The sequence below is a fragment of the Vanessa tameamea genome, chromosome 2 (genome assembly GCF_037043105.1).
Source record: "Vanessa tameamea isolate UH-Manoa-2023 chromosome 2, ilVanTame1 primary haplotype, whole genome shotgun sequence".
Classification (NCBI taxonomy): Eukaryota; Metazoa; Arthropoda; class Insecta; order Lepidoptera; family Nymphalidae; genus Vanessa; species Vanessa tameamea.
This window is the reverse complement of record NC_087310.1, coordinates 7,065,007-7,088,547: the sequence shown is the minus strand read 5'-3', so window position 1 is coordinate 7,088,547 and position 23,541 is coordinate 7,065,007. Positions and strand designations below refer to the sequence as shown.

The window sequence follows — 23,541 nt, the reverse complement described above, 5'->3', positions numbered from 1 at the left end:
TACAATCATATAAAATAAACTATAATTTATCTTATTACATTTAAAATGAACAATATCATTTTAGTAAGTAATGAGTTAAATTGTTAACTGCTCCTGAGCATATCTAAATGGATAATTATTATAATGGCAATAATATAGTAAAATTTCGAATATTGTTTCAATTGATTTAATTAGTCTTAATTCTTTTAATTGCTCTGATAACTCTGAAAGATTCATACAATATGTAGTTATTTGTTTTTTATAAAAGTAATATAACAATAAAAGTTAATTTCATAATATTTATTACTAAAAATAAATCAAAATGTTTTTTTTTGTGCTCATTTACAGTCCATATTCAGATAATTTAAAACGTAGGACAACAGGGGCGCTAGTACAAGGTAGTATTGCCAGTTCTGTTACAACTGCGGTGACTAGACTCGGAGGTGTGACGTCATACATCAAGTTGAGAAGCGATAAATTGGGATTCGTTCTCCAATCCTTCAATGGCGAATTTTCGTCATTCTTATCAATGAGATCGTCTGGATCACCTATAATATACAAAAGTTGTTTAAGATTATACATAAGTACATTCTGCAAACATTCTTCATAAAGACACCCCATTTTTTTATAATTGTAAAGAGAGATGTGCTAATGTACCACGTAACGTTAAATGGTCGCCTCCGTCCTTGGTAACTGGCACTGCAAGAAATGTAATTCACTCGTTACGTCATACAACGTTCTAACCGTTGTAATAGTACCGTTGTATTAATACCGTTGTATTAGTACCAATAGCATCGCCAGGCTCACCTATTTCGTTGTGTACGAAGGCGTCGGTCTGCACGGTGTCGGCGAACTTGTGTGTTTCGCAGGCGACCAGCAGCGGCACGTTGTGCGCGCGTGCCGCCAGCGCCGCCTGCAGCGTGCCGGCCGGCGCCAGCACCGCGCCGTTGGCCAGCAACGACGCCGCGCCCACCAACACCTTGTTCATCTGAGGGGAATGGATTGCTTAGTAGCTAAATTACTGTTATACTAATCAGTTCTAATTTACTCTTACAATATTTTCCGCCATCATTAAGTGTGAAATAAATAAATGTTTACAATTTCAAGTTTGATCGACCAAGTCTCTCGTGATCATCCCAGGGGAGGTTGTTCTGTATATTTTAAAAATACATCGATTTTTCTCTCAGCTCAAAATTCACTGGACCAACTTTGATAATAATTTTTAACTTATTGAAGGTCCAATGTACTTAATGCCCACATCACCACACAGAGGTCATAACGACTATATACGTCTGTGGTTGAGGCGCAAAAAATATATAATGTGGTGTGTGCTCACGTCTCGCATAAGATAGTTAAGCGCGGAGATGTCGGCGTAGGAGCAGCGCACTCCACGGGCGAGCAGACGGCGCAACATCTCGCGTGCGCCGCGCTGCAGCCGCGTGCCCACCACCACCGCGCGGAACACCACGCCCGCCGCCTGCGCCTCGCACAGGATGCGCTCAATCAGCGACGAGCTGCGCGAGGGATAGCGTGTTATGTATATAACGTAATGGCCTGTATATGTCCCGCACCTGCCTGCGCTAGAATGAGCTAATTTCACCACGCTACACCAATGCGTGTTACATTTATATATGTAAGTGTTTTTATTTTCTTCAACTAATAATACATATTTCTGTGGTTGTTAATATACATATATAAATATATATACACGACGTCTTTTGAGCAAAACATGTGTAAACCAAAATCAATAACATTTGTTTATACAACCAATTTAATATTGAATACATAAGCATACGCACCATCCATAAGTGAGTATATTATCATTGGTAGATATCTTGTTTCGTACGGCTATACTGATGGCCTCGCCTGCCATGTCTATCTGTTCGCGGATGTATCGATCAATCTCCTCTTGAAGCCGTTTTTTAGCCTGGTAATGACATTCTAATAAAGTGTTGATAAAAACATTAAGTAGTTTTAATTATTCCCTCTAAAAATCGCTAAGATTTGGTGATTGTTTATATATTTGGCCGAAAATATGAGAGCATGTTGCTCTGATGGCTACGACGAATACTCACGTCGAACTCGTCTACGTTATTGGGCAGCTGCGTGAGGTGGTACCGGAAGTACTTGAGCGCGTTGGTCTGCGAGGCGGCGGGTGGTCTTACGGCCCACAGGAACTCGACGCTGGCCGCCAGCTGCGCCTCCAGTCCCCGAGCGAACTCCGTGCGCGCCGGTAGGCTGTAGTCTCTAACCATCTGAAATAAGAAGATATTTAATTAAGTCAACAGAATACCATATAGCTTAAAAAAAGTGGAAACAATGTTTACATATATAATTGATTATCAAATTTCCACTAGTTATTTGTAAATGTACTTAGTAACTAAAATAGATAAGACTACAACAACATTATTGAAAGCAATTTGTAACATAATTATGTAAATAATGTCTATAAATAATATAATAAAAAATCACTTTAAATAATATAATGGGATCACCTTTTTCAATGCATCCAACAATGCTATACATCTTGCATTAGATCCAGTCACAACACGTGATGCAAGTTGCACGCCCAGTTTAATAACAGCAGGGTGTAAGCTGAAACAAGAAAAATTACTAAATTTTGGAATACTCATTAATAATAATTAAAAGTAATCAATATTTATAATATTTACTTTGAATTAATTGCCATTTGTTTCAGTGATTCTTTGTCATGTTCAGTGTACAAATGTTGGAACCAATTCATTTTCTGCATACCCTGAGATTTCGGCTTGGACTTTTCTACTGCTGTCTTTGTTGCTGCTTTTGATGACTTTTCCTACAAAAAATTTAAAATCATAATTGTTATTTCTACAACACTCATATATCTAATGTATTTTTAAATGAAAACTGAAACAAATACATTCAAGATTTGCTTTAGTACAAGAAGAGATGTCCGATGATGTTCATGAAAATAAGTAAAAAAAAAAAACAGTGAAATAAGAGAATAATAAAAATGAATTTTGAATAATATTTACGATAGTAAATTATATTCTATTCGCATATATGTGTAAAGAAAAGGAGTAAAAATGTTTTACCTCTTTAGGTTTATCAACTTGTTTGCTGGGTTGTTCTGTCTTCACCTCTGCAGGTATTTGCTGTTGTGCAGCTTGCTTTGATGCTCTCTGTGCCTCCTGCTTAGCACGCCTCTCTGCTCTCAATTCTGCTTTAGATTTCGTAGATTCTTCACCCTAATCAATATTTGAAGTAAAAACATATTTAAAATAGTAATTGATATAAAAAATTACATGGCATATCACAAAAATAATATCATATGGAATGGTAAATGAGGTAACACCCAAATTAAATTGCTTATATATACTTTCTAATCTTTAAATATAATGTTCTTAAAACTTAAAATTACCTTTTTCGTTGTGAAGTCAATTGCTATAACTTTATCAGTCACAGCTTGTACATCTTTAGCAATATTTACAATATCTTTCAGGGTGTTTACTACATCTTTGACAGTAAAATCTTGTGCTACAACAGCATTTTTGTCACCACTTTCTTGTATTGGTTTTTTCTTAGCTTGCTTAGCTGCTTTCTTGGCAGCTCTCTCAGCTTTAATGAGTTCTTTAGACTTATCTGCATTTATATCTATATTATCATTTTGAATAGCTCTGTCAACTTCATCTTTACTTTTAGGTGATTCTGCTTTAGTTGTTATGGATGGAGTTGAATTTATTTTATCACATGCTACAGGTATTTTAGGAGGATTTTTGATAACATTAGTACTTATATTCTTCTTAGTTTCCGAATCTCTAATGGTGGTCGGCAGTTGAATGTTTGTAGATCCATTATCTTTATTTTCAATGTTCTTTGCCTTTGCTTTCTGCTTTAACAGCTTCTTAGCTTCTCTCGTTGCCATTACATCATCTCTTGTTTTTTCAGACCCTTGTTTGGAAGACATTTTTTCAATTCTATCTTCTAGGCTAGTATTTTTTAATGGAACATCTAATGTTTTCTTAATTTCATCTGAATTAATTTTTGTATCAAAATCTTTTTGTGTTTTTGGCACAATGTTTGCAGTATTAGAATATGAATATTCTCTCACATTTATAGTATTATGATCAATGTTAACTTTTACACTAGTTAAGAACTTTGCAGCTCTTAGTTTTTTTCTTCTTATCCTTCTTTTTATCGTAGTAGTTACTTGAGTACAACTACTTTCTTGGTCGGCCCCAATATTTTCCTAAAAAAAGTGTAAAAACTAAGAATTACTACAACTGTGACTTTGTTACTGTCAAAAAATTAAAATTTTCATAATTTTTTAGTAAATAATTAATACAATATCATTCAAAGGTAAAGTCAAATATTGTCAAATAAAGTAGCCACAGTTCAACAACATGCAATACTAGTGGTTATATATTAAGAATAGCTTAATTAAAAACCTTATTCTATATTGACTAATTCCTGTATGACAGTTTATAATGGACATGACTATGAACTTATAGCTTAAATGAGTTTCATGACTTCAGTCTTTTATTTATGTTATTTATTAGTCTATATATATTTTTTATATAAGAGCTTGAGACCTGATAAATGGTTATTAACTAAGTTTTTCCTATATTTAGGTCAGTCTAATTTTAATTTTATTAACTTCATATCCATAGCATTTGCATGTTGATATTCTTTAAACATTTTAGGATGCATTACTACATTTTAATTTTAATGACGTAGAAATGAGTTGCAACAGTCTTTTATACAACAAATTATTGACCAAATACAGTAGTTTGTTTATTTAAAACAGTTAAGTATTTTATTTTAAAAGATCCAATCATCTTCATCAGACTATATAAAGACAGATAAAGAATAATTCTTCTAGATGTATCTCTCCATCGTTTTGTTTTAAATTTCTTTTAAAAAATCAGGTTAACGACATAACCTGTAAATTTATTATGATAATATGGCATAGCAAGGATTAATATTATACCTTAGACAAACCCATAGCTGCTTTTCCTTAGTAAGCTATAAAATAGGCAAAAAAATAAAAAAATATTATGTACTGAAGTAACCAGATTTTACAAAATAAGTGAAGATAACTTACTACCGTATAATAAGAAGCAGTGTAAATTGTACCTTTAATAAACCTGTAAAGAAATGTATATCTAAAATATTTTAATCTATATAAATTCTGATAGACTATCTACATGAACATTTTATTTTGAACAATTTTAAATTGCTATTTGTTACGTTTACGTTTACCTTTATCGAGACATGACGTGAATGAATTATGAAATCATGTTATGTTAAATCAAAATTGACATATAGTTTTTTTTTATTATGGTACGTTCTGCATTCTTCATAAAATTATTACATCAGGCAAAAAAAGAAAAAAATTGTCTTTTAAAAATAGCAAAAATCTGTGGGATATCATTAAATTAGTAATATATATATTAGTTAATGTAAATAAAAAAATCTACCACCACATTATCATATGAACTTATTATTGAATGTACTCTATACAATATTATTCTAAAATTATTTGGAGTAACTTAAAATATTTTTAATTGCATACAAATAATTAAAAAAAATAATAATAATCATCATTATTATGACAAGTGTAATTCCTCCTTTTTTCACTAATACTATATAACAATCACAAATTTAAATATTCGCAATTTAAATTTGTAATAAAATAAACAGTGTAAAATAAGATTGAGAAGGTGTGAAATATATTTCGAGCGACTTGACACTTTATTGGTGGTTTAGCGAGCAACTTCATTATGTAGTTTTAATGTCACTCTTGCGCGCGCTTCATAAAAAAATCACTCTCATTTTTTTTTCATAATGCGCCTAAAAAGTACAAGTTACTTATCAAAATATTGTAAGAATAAATTTAATGCAATTATTTTGTTGTTATTTTATATAAATCTTTTAATTTTGCAACTTTTTTAAGTAGCTGTTTATATACCTACATATTACAAATATTTTAGCTTGTCGTTATATTATTATAGTGTTATATTATAGATTAGTACTTTAAAGCTGAAAACTAATATTATTATTTCAGCTCCTTCCTTCATAAATATGCTAGTAGCTACTGGTGCTAATATTATGTTAGAACATTTGAATATTGAATAACGTATTGAATTTGAGTGATTGTTCATTGTTTTTTTTTTATGAAATTTTGTTATATATGTTATTTTAGTAGGTACAATGGTTTGTTTTATACCATCCTAACGATAACATAAAATAATACAAGACTGTTTTTATTGTAAGTATATTGCAAAATAATATAATGCTAATAATGGAGGTATTGGTATTAAAATGCTTTCTAATACTAGTTCTTGTAATTACAACTATTGAAGTAGGTTACTAATCTATAAATACAATTAATAACTAAAAGTATTTTCATAATTAGCTTATATAAGAGAACATTTATTTGTAAAGCAATACTCAAATATATATATACAAAATAGTATATATAAATAGTATATACAAAATAATGACATATTGTAAGAAAAAATAGTATTACAAAGGCCTTATTACAAAGGTAACTATAAAAATGTGTATTTATCGGTGGTTGATATTAATAAACTAATGACAAGAATAACATTATGGTATTAAAGGAAATAACAAGCAATAAAATAATATATTCATAAAATAATGTGTTTAAATACATTATTTTTTTGTGTAAATTACAGCTCCGTAATTGGGACTAGTGGCAAATACAAATGATTTTGCTTTAGCTTTATCAATTTTACAGTGCTTAACGTAAAATTCATCTTCTACTTTTTCAATGTATTCTTTCACTTTCTCTTTTGGGCATAGAGCTACAATACAACCACCCCATCCAGCACCGGTCAATCTTGAATGAACATTTAATTTTTTAGATATGTCTACCAAAAGATCTAAATTTTTATGTGAGCATTCATATAATTTTTTTAAGCTTTCATGGCTTTTTGACATCAGCTCTCCTAACTTACTTAAAACATCGGCTCTGTCTTCGTCTGTTGAAAATGTATTTGCGCCGTTAGTAGAGCCATTGCGTATCCCGTTCATAGAAGATTCTGAACATATCCCACGAAAGGCTTCAACTCTTATGGCCTCTCCATAAACGTGCAAAGCTCTTTGTTTTAATTTAAACTCTTGTAAATGTATCGTATTTGGAGTTAAATAAAAGTTATCCATTTTCTCTTCAGTGATATTTAACATTTTACATATTTCCGTTTTTACATAGATATCTTTTGGTAGTTGATTATGTACAAGAATTACCATTTCTTCTAAACTTTTATTTAATAATTTCTGTACTTGACTTAAAGTGACTATATTATGATCAATTTTTATATGTGAATCTAGAGTTAAAATTTTAGCAGCCAGTCTACACTCTATAACTCTCTTATTGTAGTCATTAGTAGCTGCTTTGTTTACTTCAGCTAAACTATGTGCTACTACAAAAGAAGCATCTTCTGGTAACATAACTTTGGTAGCCTTTAGAGGGTTCCAAGTTATATATTGAGCGCAATACTTTTCTGCCAAGAAAGCTATTGCCTGATCCATACCACCCCCTTGCGTACCAATGTATCTCTCACATTTGGCACAAAGTGAAGCGATTTCTATTTTATTTAATACTGCTTTTTGAGCATACAGAAATGCTAAGCACACAGCACTTACTAGAGCTGACGAACTTGATAAGCCCGAGGCTGGGGGAATATTTCCGTCAATAAAGAGTTTGACCCCATTAATAACTTTATTATCCAAATGCTCCAGAGCTCCTTTAATCCCACAAAGTACGTAATTATACCAAAATGGTTTTCCATCTGAGCCCAATCCTTCTATTATCATATCACTGTATGGTTTTATTTCGAAATCAATCTTATCATATTTACAATTCGTATTACGTAGATTAATTTTATGTTCTCGCATAAAACCCGCTGCCACTATTATGTCTTGTTCTAAAGCCATAGGCAACACTGGATAACCGCAATAATCAATATGTTCTCCAATTAAATTAACTCTGCCAGGAACTCGTGCAAAAAAATCTGGCTGACATCCAAATTCATTATAAAAATGTTCACTTAACTTTTCAATTCTTTCTCCCGACGGGATATTTGCTATCGGCACTTCGTTACTATTTCCGCTCATTTTGTCAGCAGTGTTTGTAAACAAACAATAATAATATAATAAGAACTCGCTCCTGCGTACCGTGACAGCTAAATTGTAACTACAATGATGTGATTCGTTGAATTGTTAGTATTCTTATCAGCGTATAGATTACAATAGCTTATTATTCGCTATGGCTTTAGAAATGCAGAATCCTAAGTGTTCTAGCACGGTGATATTTTAACAATTCCAGAACGAGATGCGCTTCATACTTTATTAAAAAAAGTAAAAAGTATTTACCCGTAATTCTTTATATTTGCACATAAATATGATCACAATCGAAACATAAGTGTTCCATGAAAAATTTAAACGATATAAAATTATCTTTAACTTAACCTAAAAACTTAAACTAACGCTAGTACAATAACAACTAACAACCAAGACTGACCACTAGGTACTAATGAACTTGACGTTTAAGCGCTTTGCTGCTGATACGTGGATTCATGTCAATAGCTCAATATATATACAGTTAAAATGCTACATATAACAAGTTTTAAGTGGAGTGGTTGATATTGAATAAACGCGAAAGCGTCTACGAATTTTAGAATGAAACAAATCAGGTGACACAAAATTCAGTGTCGGGTCTTTTTGTGTATAAAAATATCTTAATAACTAAGTACTTTTGTGAAGTACCGAGGTATATTCTTTAAACATACTTACCAAAATTTGTTTATACACAATATTAAAGTTTCACATGATAAAACATGGATATGTGTGAAAAACTAAACAAAATCTCTTCTTAACATTATTATGTTAAGAAGAGTTATGTTAGGTTGAAAGAACAGTCGACTTCGAAAGCCAAGCACGTATACTTCACTAAAAGGTTATTAATATAACGATTTTTTCTTAAGTTTAATAAGTTAGACATTTTAGCTAGGTAACTTATTATATCTAAATTGTATATATTTTTATCATATGTTGTATACTCCAAATCTTTAACGTATGCTTAAAATTAGTTAGTGGTTTTTTGGGTAAACATTCTCAGAAAATAAAATATACCATTTTATAATGATAAACAAAATTAGTCAAACATGACATAACTTTCAATATGTACCTAAAAATTTTGAAATAACAGCAGTTGCAGGTATATTTACCATAAAGAAATCATCGCCATACCTTGATTATATTAACTTGTTGAAACGATATTTGGCCTTAAAAACATTAATATTTATCTGTGTTATTACGACGATATTAAGTGTGTGATTATAACAAAATAGATACTACAGAACACTTAATTTCCAATGATGCTTGATTTTACAATAGATTGAAAAGGTGAGAGTCATTTGTTTTATCAGTTAACATACTTAATAATGAGTTAATCGACCTCTTGCAACGTCCTTTTTTACCGATAATACAAATTACGGTAACAATATAATTTTTTTTTTTTTTGTAACACAAAATCATTTTAGAACACACTGTAGTTGTAACAAATAACAAACAGACTAAAATGTTGTTTACCTGCTTAGAAGAATACATTTAAAATGTTGTGTAGAATAATATGACCGCCAAACAAAATGATAAAGTTGAGCTAGCTAATTCCGAGGAAAGCTAAACTAAAAGCCTTATATAAATCATCTCATTTGTGAAAATTAATACGATTTATCCAATTACATGCCCAATTTAATCGTTGCTAATACAATTAATATAAACAAATAACGTCTGATAAGCGTGTTAAGACTTAAGTGACATGCATGCGAGTTTGTAGGTACTCGTGATTAGGTGAAGAAATGTACATTATACATGTATGCTCTGACTGATAAATAATTCAAAAATAATCTAATTTTAGTCTCTATTATAGACTTAAGCTTTATATTTATATAAAACTTTATCTTAATTCTAAAGTTATTAGTTATAGTACTGAGAACTAGAAGAATCTTATTGAAGGTGATACAATCGAAGAACGAGTTTTTCTTAATAGTTTTTTAGGAAAAGTATTTGGGCTCAGAGACTGTACATCAGATTTTTAGGAATACAAAAACAAATATCTTTATTCAACATAGAAGTATAACAATTTTTAATGTCAAAAATGTTTGTTTATCTTGATAAATAATTTATACTGGAAATCCGTTGGAGGCGACTATTTTATTCCCAAGGCGTGCTATATTCTATCTATGAAGTCGTTAATGTGATAATAATAGGCTTTAGCACACGAATGTTCTTAGATGGTATTTTTTAACGTTACAATAGAAAACATTTGAACGTTTTGTGGGATCCTGTTCTAATTGAATCCACATCAGATACATCTTTTGATCGCAAATACCCCAGAACTGTTTAGGTGCCATCTTACTAATATGAGGCTCCATTGTATTTACTACTGAAAGTTAAAACAAAAAATTTAGTTTATTATTATTTAAAAATACATTACTTTTCACAAATTTTACGTGTAGTGTAGTAAATTGAAGTCTAACACAATGTACTATATCAGAGAGCATTGTTGGTGACTTTGGCAATCAGTACCATCTCATGTTTCAAGCTTCCTCATTTGCATTAATATGCAAATGCCTGCAGGTAGCGAAATGGATCAAGAATATATCCCTGAGGGAATCCCACATATACTGGAGCCCTGACACATCTCTTACCATTTACCTAATTAACCCTCTGAACTCGCTTGTTCAATTACGAAATCAAATAATTGAGACCGATATATTTTAAGTCGTAGTGGCGTAGCTTCCTAGCCAGAGTTTCATGTTGCACACAGTCGAAGGCCTTAGAGAAGTCACTGTTTAAATTGCTTCTTTGTTTGGTAAATTAATTTTATTAAAAATCAACAAGTATGCACTATAGCAGCTTTTTATTGCGATAAGGTCCCAAATATAATTCACTTCTCTATATTGATGATTGTTGGTATTAAAAGTTCTTCATACTTTTTGCGTTAATATACTTAATTTTTATTAGCTGTCCATTTATATATAATATAAAAACGCAGGGAAAATTATACCACAATACTTAGTGAAATATACCTCGTGAAAAGCAATCTGTACAATTTCACAAGTTTTTAAGTATTTTGGAAATTTTTAAATGTTTTTCATTTTTGAGTATAAATTATCAATTCAAGTGTGATATGTATATTATGCATAGAATATTGGTGCATAAAATTACAAATATAATCGTTATATAATTCATCACAATCATCATCACATGTACAAAAAGATATAGTACTCATAAATTAAATAAAGCTCGCCTATGCCGTAGTTGAAAATAAATGACATACAGGTATTTTATTGTTGATAACAGACTAAAAATATTTTTAAGCTGTACATTGGTAGACAAGAGACTAGAAAGAGACAAGACCTTAGGAAAATATCAAAAACTGTTTGTTTGATTGATTATCGCTGTTGTTGTAGTCTCTAATAAATGTACAATAATTATTTTTGAAAATCAAGTTATTATGGCTCACATTTTAGATTTTAAGAAAATATGCCGAGCTTGTCTATCTGATGCCGGCCCACTTAGAGAGCTTTTTTCGGCTTGTACCGCTGGAGTATTTAAGTATTGCACTTCTGTCGAGGTATGGGCAAAATGAGTATATAATACTAATATATATATCTTTTGTGATTCTAAAAATTAAGTAAAACGTGATGCTGTATTATCGTTTTTTTGCAAGGCAGTTAAAGATTTGTTATTACAACGAGCCCTAACAAACTTTACGGTTTTCATTATATTAAATAAACTATATACACTAACATATTGTTTTGTTTTTTTTTTTTTTAAATGATTACTTGTCTAATAAAATGTTCTTTCGTAAACTTTACTTTATCCTTTGTTGATTATATAACTAAATTAAAAATCCTGATTAAGTTTTCAGTAATCAAAGTGTAATGTATCATTTATTATTTATTTTTTTTTTCCTAATTTTGAAAATAAAACGTGATAAACTAGCTACTACTACTACTAACATAAAAGTCGTTTAACTCTTTGAACCTATAACTTGGGTTTTTTTTAGAATCGCATCATAAAACCTGTTAATTATATACAATAAATATTTTTTTTTTAGGTTTCAGACACAGATGCACTTCCAAAACTTATCTGCCAAACATGTCTAGATTTACTAAATAAGTTATATTATTTCAAACAAGTAGTCGTAAGATCAAATGTCATATTGAAACAGCAATGTCGATTACAGGTATGATCTTATGAACATTTTTTCTCCTATAATTATTTATTATAACACAAAAGTAGTTAAGATATATGATATAATTAGGAGATGATGATTCCTGTCAATGTATTAAAATACAAGTATTTTTAAAAATGATTATCATATGTAATATATTTTAACAATTAAATAAATAAATAATATTGTTCAAAAAACAAATAAATTGTTTAAGTACATCAGGTATTTTTATTGGTTAACTTACTTAAAATTATTTTTTGTACAGAATCTACAAACAAAGAATGATCAACAGTCAAGTGAAGGGAATGATATTGTCGAGGTAAATATAACAGAACTCAATGAGGAAGTCAAAATGCATGACAATAATATGTCAGGAGATAGCAGCGAAAACTTGGACAGAACAGAAAAGCCTTCAGCAGATGCAATTCTTATTAGGTAAGATTAACTTAGAATCTAAAGATTATAAATTAGTTTGTGAAAAGTTGTGTTCATATAGTTCATTATATTTATTTTCATTACATATTAGTATTGGTTTGCAGGTAATGACTCCTAAAATACAGTTATAATAAATAATAAAATTGTATCTTTACCATGGTGTGGCAATAAAGATAATTATTTTTGTTATTATTTTGAATAATTATTTTTTTGTATATAATGTACTAAGAATATACTGATAATTTATAATTTATTTTATCATAAAAGAATAAAAATACTTGGTAAGCACAAGTACATACATTAAGGTATTAAACATTTTGTTACATTTGTAATGTTAAAATGTTATATTTTGTATATATACATGTTTAATGTTAAAATTTTGAAATAGAATATGCAATTTAAAAAAGGCACAAATCACTTTTATACAATGATGTATAAATTATAACATATTGAACAAATTGTTGTGTAAATGAAGTGTTTTTTACTTAAATAAGCCATAGTAGATCTTACAAGATCAAATTCTTATATATATATAAGAATAGATTAGTTTCTAAAGAGAACAAGATAAAATTCTTATCTATTCTTATATATATATGTATTATTAAAATAATATAGAGAAACTGATAAAAAAGTTTTTAATGAAATCAAAAATAAAAAAATTACAGCCAAATCCTGTCGAGGCGAAGAAGACGGGGTCCCGGACGACCCCCGAAAGATCCAGATGGCCCTAAAAGAAGACGAGAACGCATGAAGTGCATGAAATGCGGAAAAAGTTTCCAGAAATACGAAAACTTCGAGGCGCATATGCGCGGCCACTTTGGGAAGAAGGTAACGACGGAAATTTGTTTTACTTTTCAATAGTGCTTTCTGATATCTCATAGTTGCTTATATTGGTTCCTGTCAGGGAGTCTAATTAGTTTCTTTGCTTCTGCGGGATGTTCTACTCGTCTAATAAGGTAATCGTAAATTCCAGCCTGACATTAAATGCAAGCACTGCGAGAAGACGTTCCTGTCCCTGCGCAGCCTCAGCAGCCATGTGCGAATTCACACCGCGGTACGCAAATATCAATGCCTGACGTGTGGGAAAAGCTTCGCATACTTGAATGTGCTCAAAAACCACGAGCTGATACACGCCGGCATCAAGAAACACCAGTGCCACCTTTGTGATGCTAAGTTCGTCCAGGCTTACAATCTCAAGGTTTGTGTTAATACGATTTGGGGGCGCTACGTGGAAGATTAAGATGTTACACACGAGCGAAAATACTCACAATCCGTGACATCATGACGACTGGACTTCTCCACTTAAGGTCACAACTGCTCGTGTCTCATAAAAGAATTTGAAAGCACTCAAACCCAACATGAAAGGTATGTAAGCATTTTAAAAAATTAAGAAGGTGCATACATTTTATTCAGCATAAATGGTATGTATATTTTTCCCTTTTTAAATTGTAGATTTATATATATCCATTACAAAGTTTATAATGAGGTCTTAAATTTAATATTAAAGTTTAATGGAATATATTAATAATTACCAAACTACTTATATGCACAGATGCACTTGGAAACCCACAACAATCAGAAAAACTACAGCTGCTCTCAATGTGGAAAGAAATTCGCACAGCCCGGGAACCTGAAGATACATTTAATCCGTCACACAGGCATAAAAAACTATGCATGCACAATGTGTGAAATGCGCTTCTATATAAAGGTCAGTCAAGGAATTCCATGTTGGTGATACCATTATATATATCATACAAGCCCATATATTGCAATTTCAAACTGAATGAGCTGGCACTACGGAGTGTATTCACCTGTTTATAATTCTCTCTAAATCTCGAAATGCAAATGATGTGATGAATGTAACATGTGTTTGATGAAATTCTGTAGTATAGTGGAATATTTAAAATAAATTTATTTTAAATTGTAACAAAATAATTATAAATTCAAACACAAATTGCTTATTGATTTAATAGTAGTGTATTAATATAACAGTAATTTCAGGCCGATCTTGTGAAACACATGAGATCACATTCTGCTGAGAAACCCTTTTCGTGTCAACTTTGTGATAAAACATTCAAAAGCAGGAGTTTTCAAGCAATACACATGAGGACCCATACTGGTAAAGTTGAATAGTGAAAACATATTAAAACTAAAATGTATTCTTTATTTATTTATTCTTATTTTGAGCTTACAATATATATATTTTTTATCTTAACTAATGACTAGTATCATAAATAAATACTTTTGGTATTCTGATGATTTAAGAAAACTTTTATTTGTAAATAAATATCATAAAATTAAAACACATTGCCCCTGTTAATACTCATACAGGTTAAATAGGAGTAACTAAACAGCACTTTTTATTGACACATTATAAACAATACATACATACTTAATATAGAATTTTAAATGCATTATATTACTTATAGTTAAATTATTATATAGATAGCAATTGTTCATTTTTAGTATGAAGTATTATAGTATACCCATAATAAGCTATTGTTGTAAGTATCACATCAGTATATTATAGCAATAGTTAATCAGTCCTGTATTAACAGCAAATTAGTGGTATACTATATATAATCCCATAGCACATAATTTTGAATAATCCTGGTCTTTAACTTTGAAATTCAAAATATGAAATTTAACTTATTTTATGATTTGGAAAATCATCAGTGCAACGCCACAATTAATTTATAGAGAAATACACAAAGCCAATATAGTCATAATATTAATTATTATTTCTTATTTAAACTTCATATAAATTATGATAGACACCAAGCTAATACTCTTAGATTTACTTAGTTCAATTAAGATAACGAAGCAGACATAAAGTAAAAAAAAATTTTTTTTCTTGAATAACAAAAGAACAAGTTACTGCACTATATTAACATATTTTTATTTTGTGCGGGGCTAAGTATTTGCAGACAGACATGGAGAATAAAAGCTTGTATTGTATTAGTAATTTGTGGGTGCTTACTCTTTTTTCTGGTAAATTAATCCCTATAGTAACTTGTTATATTTGAATTGCAACATTTATCTAGACACGCGGTAGCGTGTCAGCCAAGTTCAAGTAACAGAACTGGCAAGCAGCACCGTGTGTAATATTAAACGGACCATTTGGAGCCACTTTTGACTCTCTATAACTCAAAAACTATTTGACATAAACATATCAAATTTGGCTCATATATTGAGACTCACGAGATACATGTGTTCTAAATTTCATAAACGCATCTCAAACGGTTATTTAGATATTAACGTCTAAAAATCGTCATTTTTATCACTGACTGACCTATAGATCAAAACTATAACCTACTTCCAGGTGACCTAGAAAGTTGCCAAATTTGGCATGCAGGTAGTTAATTAGGCCAATACAAAGGAAAAAATCTGAAACTGGATTTTTTTTATCATTTTCTTATGTTTTTTCATTTTATTGAATCTATTAGGAACACTTATATACTTAGTTCGTGTAATAACTGTAAAAAAAATGATGTAAGAATCAGCAATCAAAACTTATGACAGCCGGTCTTAATGTGGATTTTAAAGTTTTCACGTGAATATATAACGAGTTGAATATGACCGTTAATTTTTTTTAATCCAAAAACATCCATTTTAGTACTTATGAGTATAGTCGACTTTCGTATTTATTACGTTGTAATATAGTAAAATATCAATGGTGCAAAATCATTATACTTTAAAAAATAATAATAATAGGTATTTCGGTACACGACGCGCGACGCGACGCCGGATTAGCGGGATAGAAGCGTTGCGATAAGAACTAGCCAAGACAGACCTTAGGCAACAATATATTATCCTAAGTTATGAGAAGAAATTATATTTTATGTAGTTATAAATAAATTTCGGGAAGCACCATTGTACTTGGCACCCATTTAGATCTCACTTCTTTTGTCGTTGGAGTCAACAACCAAGGTATATATCATAATATTGGACTTGGCTCTCATTTTTACATTTACGTTTTTGATGGGATCTTATTTTTACGTAGTGAAATATATTGTTACAAGAAAAACTGCGTAAATTATTGGGAGCATACTGACAAGATTTATGATATATACTAGTAATAAATAGTTACATACACTAGTAATTAATAGTTATTGATATAGACATTTAACTTTATAAATAAGAAAGAGTACAGCCACATACATTTTACACATTTATTTTATGAATAGATTGATAAATACACAAATTGTATAATGACTATAGTAGTATTACATTAAACATTTTTGACTTAAAATATCTTTCATTAGGTGAACGTCCATACGCCTGCGATCTTTGCCCTAAGAAGTTCATGGCTAGGAAGGATCTCCGCAATCATCGAATGATCCATACCGGAGAAAAACCTCACAAGTGTCAACTCTGCAACCAGGCCTTCATCCAAAAATGTGCTCTCAACAGACACATGAAAGGTCATGGAAAAGCCAATGAAGATGCACAAAATCTCATCAGGGCTCCACTTCCACCGGTCAACAACACTCCCCCACTGCCAGTAGCATATGCTCAGTGGCATACCAACTGATTATTGTGTTATAGTGGAGATGGGACTCAGTTTTATGGATAGTGTAAACAAAATGTAAAAATATCAACTGAATTATCCTGGTTCTAGTTAAGTACTAGATGACAAATTGTTTTCCTTGTTGCCTTTGTTATCAGCTGCAATAATTTTGCAGGTATATTGTCAAAAATACACAATTTTGACTTATTGATTGTTGTTTATTTTAAATAATTGATTTTATAAAAATAGTTTGGTTATCACATTAAAATATATAATCTCTATTTTTCTTAATAAAATTTACAAAATATATTGTTTAATTAAATTAAATTTCACCATAAAGTAAAATATTTTATAAACTCTAAGAATAGCAAAGTAGAAAATAAATTGAAAAGTTCGTTTTACTAACTTTTGTAAGTGAAAATTTATTAGATGAGATTTAAAACATCTTAATAGAAAACAGCCTTCAATGTTACATTGGTTATTTTGATTACTAAATGGCAATTTTGTGTTGATAACCAACATTTCGTGATATGACATTATTATCCTTAACATTGGCAAATTGTAGGGACAGATATTACCCTTTATTGTAGGGTGACATTAAAACTTTATATGATGCCAATCAATCATAGATCATAAAACCTTGACCATTATGCAAAAAATTTGGTGAGTTTGTATGACTTTTGCATTCCATAATGAGTATTACATGCACAAATATGTTCTTTCCATTTCTTCATAACAAATTGGCCAAGACAGCTTAGCAAACAACGATTTTGGATAATATTTAGTGCCAGTGTTTATTTATTAGGCTATTTTTATCTTTTAAAATCTTTTAATATTTATTTCATTTGATTATTTTAAATATATTTTGGTTATATATTATAAAAACTGGTTTAATATCAAGTATTTATATACTTTAAAAATTGTGAAATATTTAATATTAAGAAGTTATTAAAAATGTACATAATTATTTGAGTCAATAAATAAATTACACCAATTGTATTAAAACAAGTTTGGAATATTCTCTATCTTTAAAATGTTTTGTTTTATTTTAAAATAACATTAAGGAAGTTTTGTCCGTCTTATTGAAACCAAGTTAAATTTAAGAATATAGAATAATAATTTTTTATATGAAAAATAAATGTTATTAAAAATATATATATATACATACATTAAGTCACATTAGCTGTATACAGTACTTTAAGCAATTTAAAATATTTCTCGAAATTATGATGATGATAATGCTTGAAGTAAATAAAATATAAATTATAATATTAATTGATTATGATTTTTATTGAAAAGTTCAATTAATCAATGATTTAGTATGAATTTTCATATGCCGTGTTAAAGTCCCTCTTTGTGTGAAGCTGTGATCACACACAAAGCATTTATGTGGTTTTTCTCCCGTGTGAGTACGGAGGTGTTCAGTTAGCCGTTTCTTTGAAATAAAAGTCTTAGTACAATAGGTGCAGGAATATGGGCGCTCACCGGAATGTATCCTCTGATGTTCAACAGATATTTGTCGAGTCGCAAAGGACTTACCGCATATTTGACATTTAAAACATTTCCTTCCTTCGTGGGATTGTAAATGTTTCGATAAATTATACTTGTCAGTGAATGGATAACTGCAAATCTGACAAATGAATTTCCGTCCAGTGTGGCACCGAGAAAAATGAGAAAGGATACATTTCTTCGTGTAAAACTTCTTGCCACAGTGTTCGCAGGTGTATTGACGCTCTCTATTCTCTTTGTGGGTTTCTAAGTGAGCCTGAAATAAATAAATTACAAAATGTACCGAGTGTTATGAAATATTCATTTGATTTCAATATGTGTGGTTAACGATATGAAAGCCGTAGGTTCAACCCTGACTCCTTGGCTGTTGTAGACCCCACATCTCACTAGCTTAAAGTTAAATTTAAGGAAAGTGAAGAAGAAAAGTAATTCGCACAAACACATTTCTAGAATACATTTATTAATATATATACTTATAGGTATTATATATAAGGATCGATATCTTTACTGTATAAAATAGCTATGAAATTTTCTTTGATATTGCTATTTTTGTGACCATGGAAGAACCGAACATAAGCAGTTTATTAATACGAGTAACAACGCCGCACAACCGGCACGCCATTTCAACGTGCATGAATAGGGTACGGGTTTTTGGTTGGATCGATTATTTTAAAACAGCAAAACAGAGGCTTATACAGATTTTTAGCTTATTATTTTTAATTCAGAAATTTCAAGTGATTCGCTTTATATTGAATACTGAAAGCAAATTCGGTAGAGCATAAAGATCAAATTTGGAAGTAATTGTACCTGTAATCTGTTGTTGTAATCTGTGTGCCGTCGTTTACTTAAAGCGAAGCCACATTTTTATTAATAATTTATTTCATCTAGTAACAGAGACTCAATTACAAACTGATCTTTTATAAGGATAAAAAATGATAAAAGAAAAATAAATAAAATAATAGCAGTTGGATGAGGCATTACAAGCAGCTACTACCAACTACTATATAATATTTCTCCAGACATTAAATTCATATAAATATATAATATAAATCATATAAATATTTTTGAAGCTGAATTATATATTAAAATGTACTTCATAGATCTTCATAGTCATCTTTATTTCTAATATTACTTTTAATGTAATCATCAAGAAAATCAAACATTTTAATATTTTATATAAAAAATACATTTTAAGATGTGATAATTTATGACTATCATGCAAGATATTAAAGCAAAAATAGAATTTGCAGTGCTAGGGATTAGATAGATGTCTATTAACCATAATGGTCAAAGGGTTAACATTAAATTGTTTTGCCACATTTAAAAATGTTTAACACTTCATTTAGGCACACCAGGCTTTTACACTTGATTTAAAGCCCCAAAGCTTATTAATATAGAAATTTATTACGCACATGCAGATTGTTGGTAGTTGTGTAACTTTTGCCACACACATTGCAAATAAATAGCTTCCGTTTCTTATGTAATTTCTTATGTGCCAACAGGGTCTCGGGGCTCGTCGCAATTTTTCCGCATGTACGACAAGTAACGCTTCTGAGACTGAAGAGCGAGTGCCAGTTTGTATGGTGCCGTTTCAGGCCACTCCATGATACAAATGTTTTCGTGCACTGATTACATTTTAGTGTCAACTAAAAATATTAGCATATAAAATTTTTAGTTAACATTGTGGACAAGGACTGTCTGAAATTTTTAAGTAACATGAAAAAAATTATGATTTACATATACATTTTAATATCTCAATCTTTGTAGTAGAAAAGAAAGTTCTCTATTAGTTACTGCCTTAGGTAATTGCTTTTTACTCTTTTAAATAAAACAATACCATTACTGAATATAAAAACAGTTCTATTTATTCTTCAAACTTAATATAAGACTTATCTAAGCATATTGTCAATTGTAGAATAATATACCTGCAATTCTTTTATAATAAAATGAGGTGTCTTAAAGACTTTAATTTGAGCTTATTGATAAAGTATGTCACTTGAATAGTGAAAAAATATTAAATAATCTTTCGAACTGTCTTTACCACCATAGGTATTATGAAATAATGAAAAAAAATTGTTGTGATATGTGAGAAGTCTTACTGTACCTCAACTTATAATAAGATATAACTTCATTACTCAAGTCAAAATTTATTATAATTTAATAGCATTATTTGTTTTCTATTGAAAGTCAGTGATTTATTTTTCACCCAATTAAATACACTAAACTGTATCATATATATTTTAACTTACTGTACGTGTGTGTACTGACATATGAAGATCAAACATGTTGCGATGATAGAATTCTTTATTACAAAATTTGCATGTCAATTTATTTCTTTGCTTTGGAATTTCAACTCTGAAAACAATATACAAAGTTATAATTTTAGTATTAAATAAATGATATACATATCATAAGATAACATTTATTGATATATACCTGTTGTTATCTGTTGAATTTCTGGTAGCATCAGCAAATGCTGTTGTAACAAAAACTGAAAATAAACAATTAAAGTAGAAATATTAGAATTAATTTGTTAAATTAAATCTTAAGGATATAGACTCAAGAATGTGTCCTATAAGCAATTTTGAAATTCCGCTAGTGAATAGTAACTTCATGAATTTATTTTACCATTTTCATTTTTTCCTTTTGGTTCCTCTTCCTCCACCTTTATGATTAACTCATTGCTACACTCATTTTCAGTGAAATGTATTTGTAAGGGGCCATTGTCCAATGATCCATCATCGAATGTCCAGTTCTCTATCTCATCATTACAATCATTGGTTTTTTGTTCAACTTCCTCTATTTTATTAATTACTTCTTCTTTTATAGGCCGAAACGTTAACAAAATTCTTTGGGACTTAATGCAGGTCCTCTTGAATTCAGTGAATTTTGTTAGTAAATCGTAACATGTATTACACAGTGTTTTTGGGAATTCTTCATCTTGATTTATCTGCAATATTTAAATACGATATTGATTTTTCGTTTTAAAAATTATAAATGGAATGATCATATGAATTTACCTCTATTGCAGTACAGAACAAATAATCGTCAGTTGATACATTATCATTAAACTTATATTTGAAAGAGTCCATAGTTGTAAGACACGCACGACATAATTTATTGAAATCAGGCATTTTGATCGCCTGAAGCGCACAATATTCAGATATCAATCAATATCGAACTAATTTGATGAACTTGTCAATGCACTTCGTAAACATACATACACATTAGTGATGCATATCGATAGTCCACTATCGATAGACTATCGATAGTTAAGGTGTAAGCGACACTATCGATAGTATCGATACTATCGATAGCTTCCCATGAGCAATACTATTAATACTATCGATCGTTTTGCAAACACCATTACTTTTAACCTAAACTATCGATAGTATCGATAGTTTTGTGCTATCGATAGCCAGTAATTTCCGATAGTATTACTTTCTCAAGATAAGTAATTTAGTAGGCCAAGTATATTTAAATAAATGAAATTAAATTTACCACAATATTTGTTTTTAGAATTAAGACATTTTGTGCGGAATATGGAATAATGAAAAATTTTAATCTAAAAAATGTTGTCAATATGTTTTGTGTTTGATTTATGAATAAACATTATAAATACTCATAAATTTAAAAAAACTTTTAAGAGGACGGTGGCATTACAATGAAACTTTTTTGTAGTAATCTTGAGTGTAGCGATTAGAATACATTACTTACATTAAAAAAACCAATATTATCAAAAAAATCGCTGGCTATCGATAGTCCAATACTATCGACAGTCCAAAACTATCGATATTATCGATAGTAGCAATAGTATCGCTACTACCAATAGTATTGCTTACAGAGAGCTAGCGATATTATCGATAGTATTGATCAATACGATACTATCGATAGTTCTGCAACGCTGATACACATATAAATTACATATTATGATGTTTGACAATTAGAAGAGTCTATGATATGTGTTATGGCTCCACGACACGTTGGGCCAGCGTCCGGAGCCAAGGCTTGGGCGAACATATATGGGCACGCATAATTATTATTTTTGTCATTGGCGGTAACAGCATATTACCGGGAATTTGCATTCGCTTTAATTGTTGCTTCACTAAGATATTCAACGCGCTCCATCTCTCTTTTATTTTGTAATCTGAATCCTTATCGTACAGGTCGTTCAATATTAGTTCTTTTCGGATGCTTAAAATAATGTTTTCATTTATCGATTAAAGTTAAAATTTCCCCTTGGTCTCACCCACTCATCGCGAAGCTCTTCTAGATTACAGATATATCTTTTATCCCATTCTAACTGAGAAAAAACTTAAAAAAATAAAGTTGCCTATAAAACTTATGTATTGTATTCATTTTTGGTTTACGTATAAATTAACCATAAAACGAAAGTGACTATTTGCTCAAATATGAAGTTCGGAATTTCCCGTGTTGCAGACTCTTCATTTAATAAAAATGATTAGGCAAACTTTTACGGCCATCTGCCTAAGACCACGCTTAATCTTCAATACTTTTACTAGCTGGTTCGTTCCCCTTTTTCTGGCGACTACTGAGGACTGTGGCGGAGTAGCCATATAGTCGAGGTGACCTTTGTCACCTGTACTCTAGCCTACGTAGGGCCCCGACGGCAACCCTACCTCTTGGATTACATGCAAAATGGTCATACATACTTCGAGAGAAATCAAACGGAAAAAAGTGGTTGACCTCTGAAGTTTTCAGGTATTTTCGAGATCAAAAATGTTATTCTTACTAGGGTCAGCCGTGCCTATTATTATTAGGGCCAGCCGTGCCCAGTCTGATCTTGGAGGAAGACGCAAACTTAAAGAGAGCTATGAATAAGAAATCACAATTTGAA

General features: G+C 30.4%; 4 protein-coding genes across 11 annotated transcripts; 1 reads left to right on the top strand and 3 right to left on the bottom strand.

Moving 5' to 3' along the window:
- Positions 1-264: 264 nt before the first annotated feature.
- LOC113401408 (translation initiation factor eIF2B subunit delta) lies at positions 265-5,276 on the bottom strand. Of its 3 annotated transcripts, none has more exons than XM_064220737.1 (12): positions 5,221-5,244; positions 5,063-5,105; positions 4,949-4,983; positions 3,380-4,207; positions 3,037-3,206; positions 2,652-2,771; positions 2,475-2,574; positions 2,055-2,234; positions 1,779-1,906; positions 1,316-1,493; positions 787-967; positions 265-527 (listed from the first exon to the last, which is right to left on the bottom strand). In XM_064220737.1, the coding sequence occupies exons 3-12, from the start codon at positions 4,961-4,963 to the stop codon at positions 322-324; spliced, it is 2,106 nt and encodes a 701-aa protein (XP_064076807.1). In that variant the 5' UTR covers positions 4,964-4,983; positions 5,063-5,105; positions 5,221-5,244; the 3' UTR covers positions 265-321. The 3 variants fall into 3 exon arrangements, with proteins under 3 accessions (XP_064076807.1, XP_064076805.1, XP_064076809.1); XM_064220735.1 differs by having other exon boundaries at positions 2,652-2,794; positions 3,054-3,206; positions 5,221-5,236; XM_064220739.1 differs by lacking the exon at positions 4,949-4,983 and having other exon boundaries at positions 2,652-2,794; positions 3,054-3,206; positions 5,221-5,276.
- Positions 5,277-6,218: 942 nt separating this feature from the next.
- On the bottom strand, positions 6,219-8,572 carry Galk (Galactokinase). The gene has a single exon (XM_026641323.2). The coding sequence runs from the start codon at positions 8,098-8,100 to the stop codon at positions 6,637-6,639; it is 1,464 nt and encodes a 487-aa protein (XP_026497108.1). The 5' UTR covers positions 8,101-8,572; the 3' UTR covers positions 6,219-6,636.
- Positions 8,573-8,715: 143 nt separating this feature from the next.
- On the top strand, positions 8,716-17,473 carry LOC113401411 (zinc finger protein 32-like). 5 transcript variants are annotated; one of them, XM_064215928.1, is made up of 8 exons: positions 8,716-8,734; positions 12,113-12,241; positions 12,495-12,664; positions 13,330-13,492; positions 13,638-13,862; positions 14,217-14,372; positions 14,666-14,783; positions 16,930-17,473. In XM_064215928.1, exons 3-8 carry the CDS (start codon positions 12,582-12,584, stop codon positions 17,196-17,198), a joined length of 1,014 nt encoding a protein of 337 aa, XP_064071998.1. In that variant the 5' UTR covers positions 8,716-8,734; positions 12,113-12,241; positions 12,495-12,581; the 3' UTR covers positions 17,199-17,473. The 5 variants fall into 5 exon arrangements, with proteins under 5 accessions (XP_064071998.1, XP_064071980.1, XP_026497111.1 ...); XM_064215910.1 differs by lacking the exon at positions 8,716-8,734 and adding an exon at positions 8,737-8,755; XM_026641326.2 differs by lacking the exon at positions 8,716-8,734 and adding an exon at positions 11,377-11,626 and having other exon boundaries at positions 13,638-13,718.
- A 966-nt stretch (positions 17,474-18,439) lies between these two features.
- Positions 18,440-21,902, bottom strand: LOC113401413 (zinc finger protein OZF-like). 2 transcript variants are annotated; one of them, XM_026641328.2, is made up of 6 exons: positions 21,704-21,902; positions 21,312-21,633; positions 21,120-21,174; positions 20,933-21,038; positions 20,096-20,329; positions 18,440-18,939 (listed from the first exon to the last, which is right to left on the bottom strand). In XM_026641328.2, exons 1-6 carry the CDS (start codon positions 21,815-21,817, stop codon positions 18,475-18,477), a joined length of 1,296 nt encoding a protein of 431 aa, XP_026497113.1. In that variant the 5' UTR covers positions 21,818-21,902; the 3' UTR covers positions 18,440-18,474. The 2 variants fall into 2 exon arrangements, with proteins under 2 accessions (XP_026497113.1, XP_026497114.1); XM_026641329.2 differs by lacking the exon at positions 20,096-20,329.
- Between the last annotated feature and the right edge of the window lie 1,639 nt (positions 21,903-23,541).

Bases quoted from the DNA above. Each gene is read 5' to 3' on its own strand.
- LOC113401408 (XM_064220735.1), bottom strand. The intron at 3,207-3,379 runs GTAATTTTAAGT...AATATTGATTAG, and splicing joins TTGACTTCACAACGAAAAAG to GGTGAAGAATCTACGAAATC. The intron at 1,907-2,054 runs GTGAGTATTCGT...TGTCATTACCAG, and splicing joins ATAACGTAGACGAGTTCGAC to GCTAAAAAACGGCTTCAAGA.
- Galk (XM_026641323.2), bottom strand. From the start codon at position 8,100: ATGAGCGGAAATAGTAACGAAGTGCCGATAGCAAATATCCCGTCGGGA.
- LOC113401411 (XM_026641325.2), top strand. From the start codon at position 11,507: ATGGCTCACATTTTAGATTTTAAGAAAATATGCCGAGCTTGTCTATCT. The intron at 12,665-13,329 runs GTAAGATTAACT...AAAAAATTACAG, and splicing joins GCAGATGCAATTCTTATTAG to CCAAATCCTGTCGAGGCGAA. The intron at 13,493-13,637 runs GTAACGACGGAA...CGTAAATTCCAG, and splicing joins GCGGCCACTTTGGGAAGAAG to CCTGACATTAAATGCAAGCA.
- LOC113401413 (XM_026641328.2), bottom strand. From the start codon at position 21,817: ATGCCTGATTTCAATAAATTATGTCGTGCGTGTCTTACAACTATGGAC. The intron at 20,330-20,932 runs GTAAGTTAAAAT...TAATATTTTTAG, and splicing joins TGTCAGTACACACACGTACA to TTGACACTAAAATGTAATCA. The intron at 18,940-20,095 runs GTGCGTAATAAA...TATTTATTTCAG, and splicing joins CAACTACCAACAATCTGCAT to GCTCACTTAGAAACCCACAA.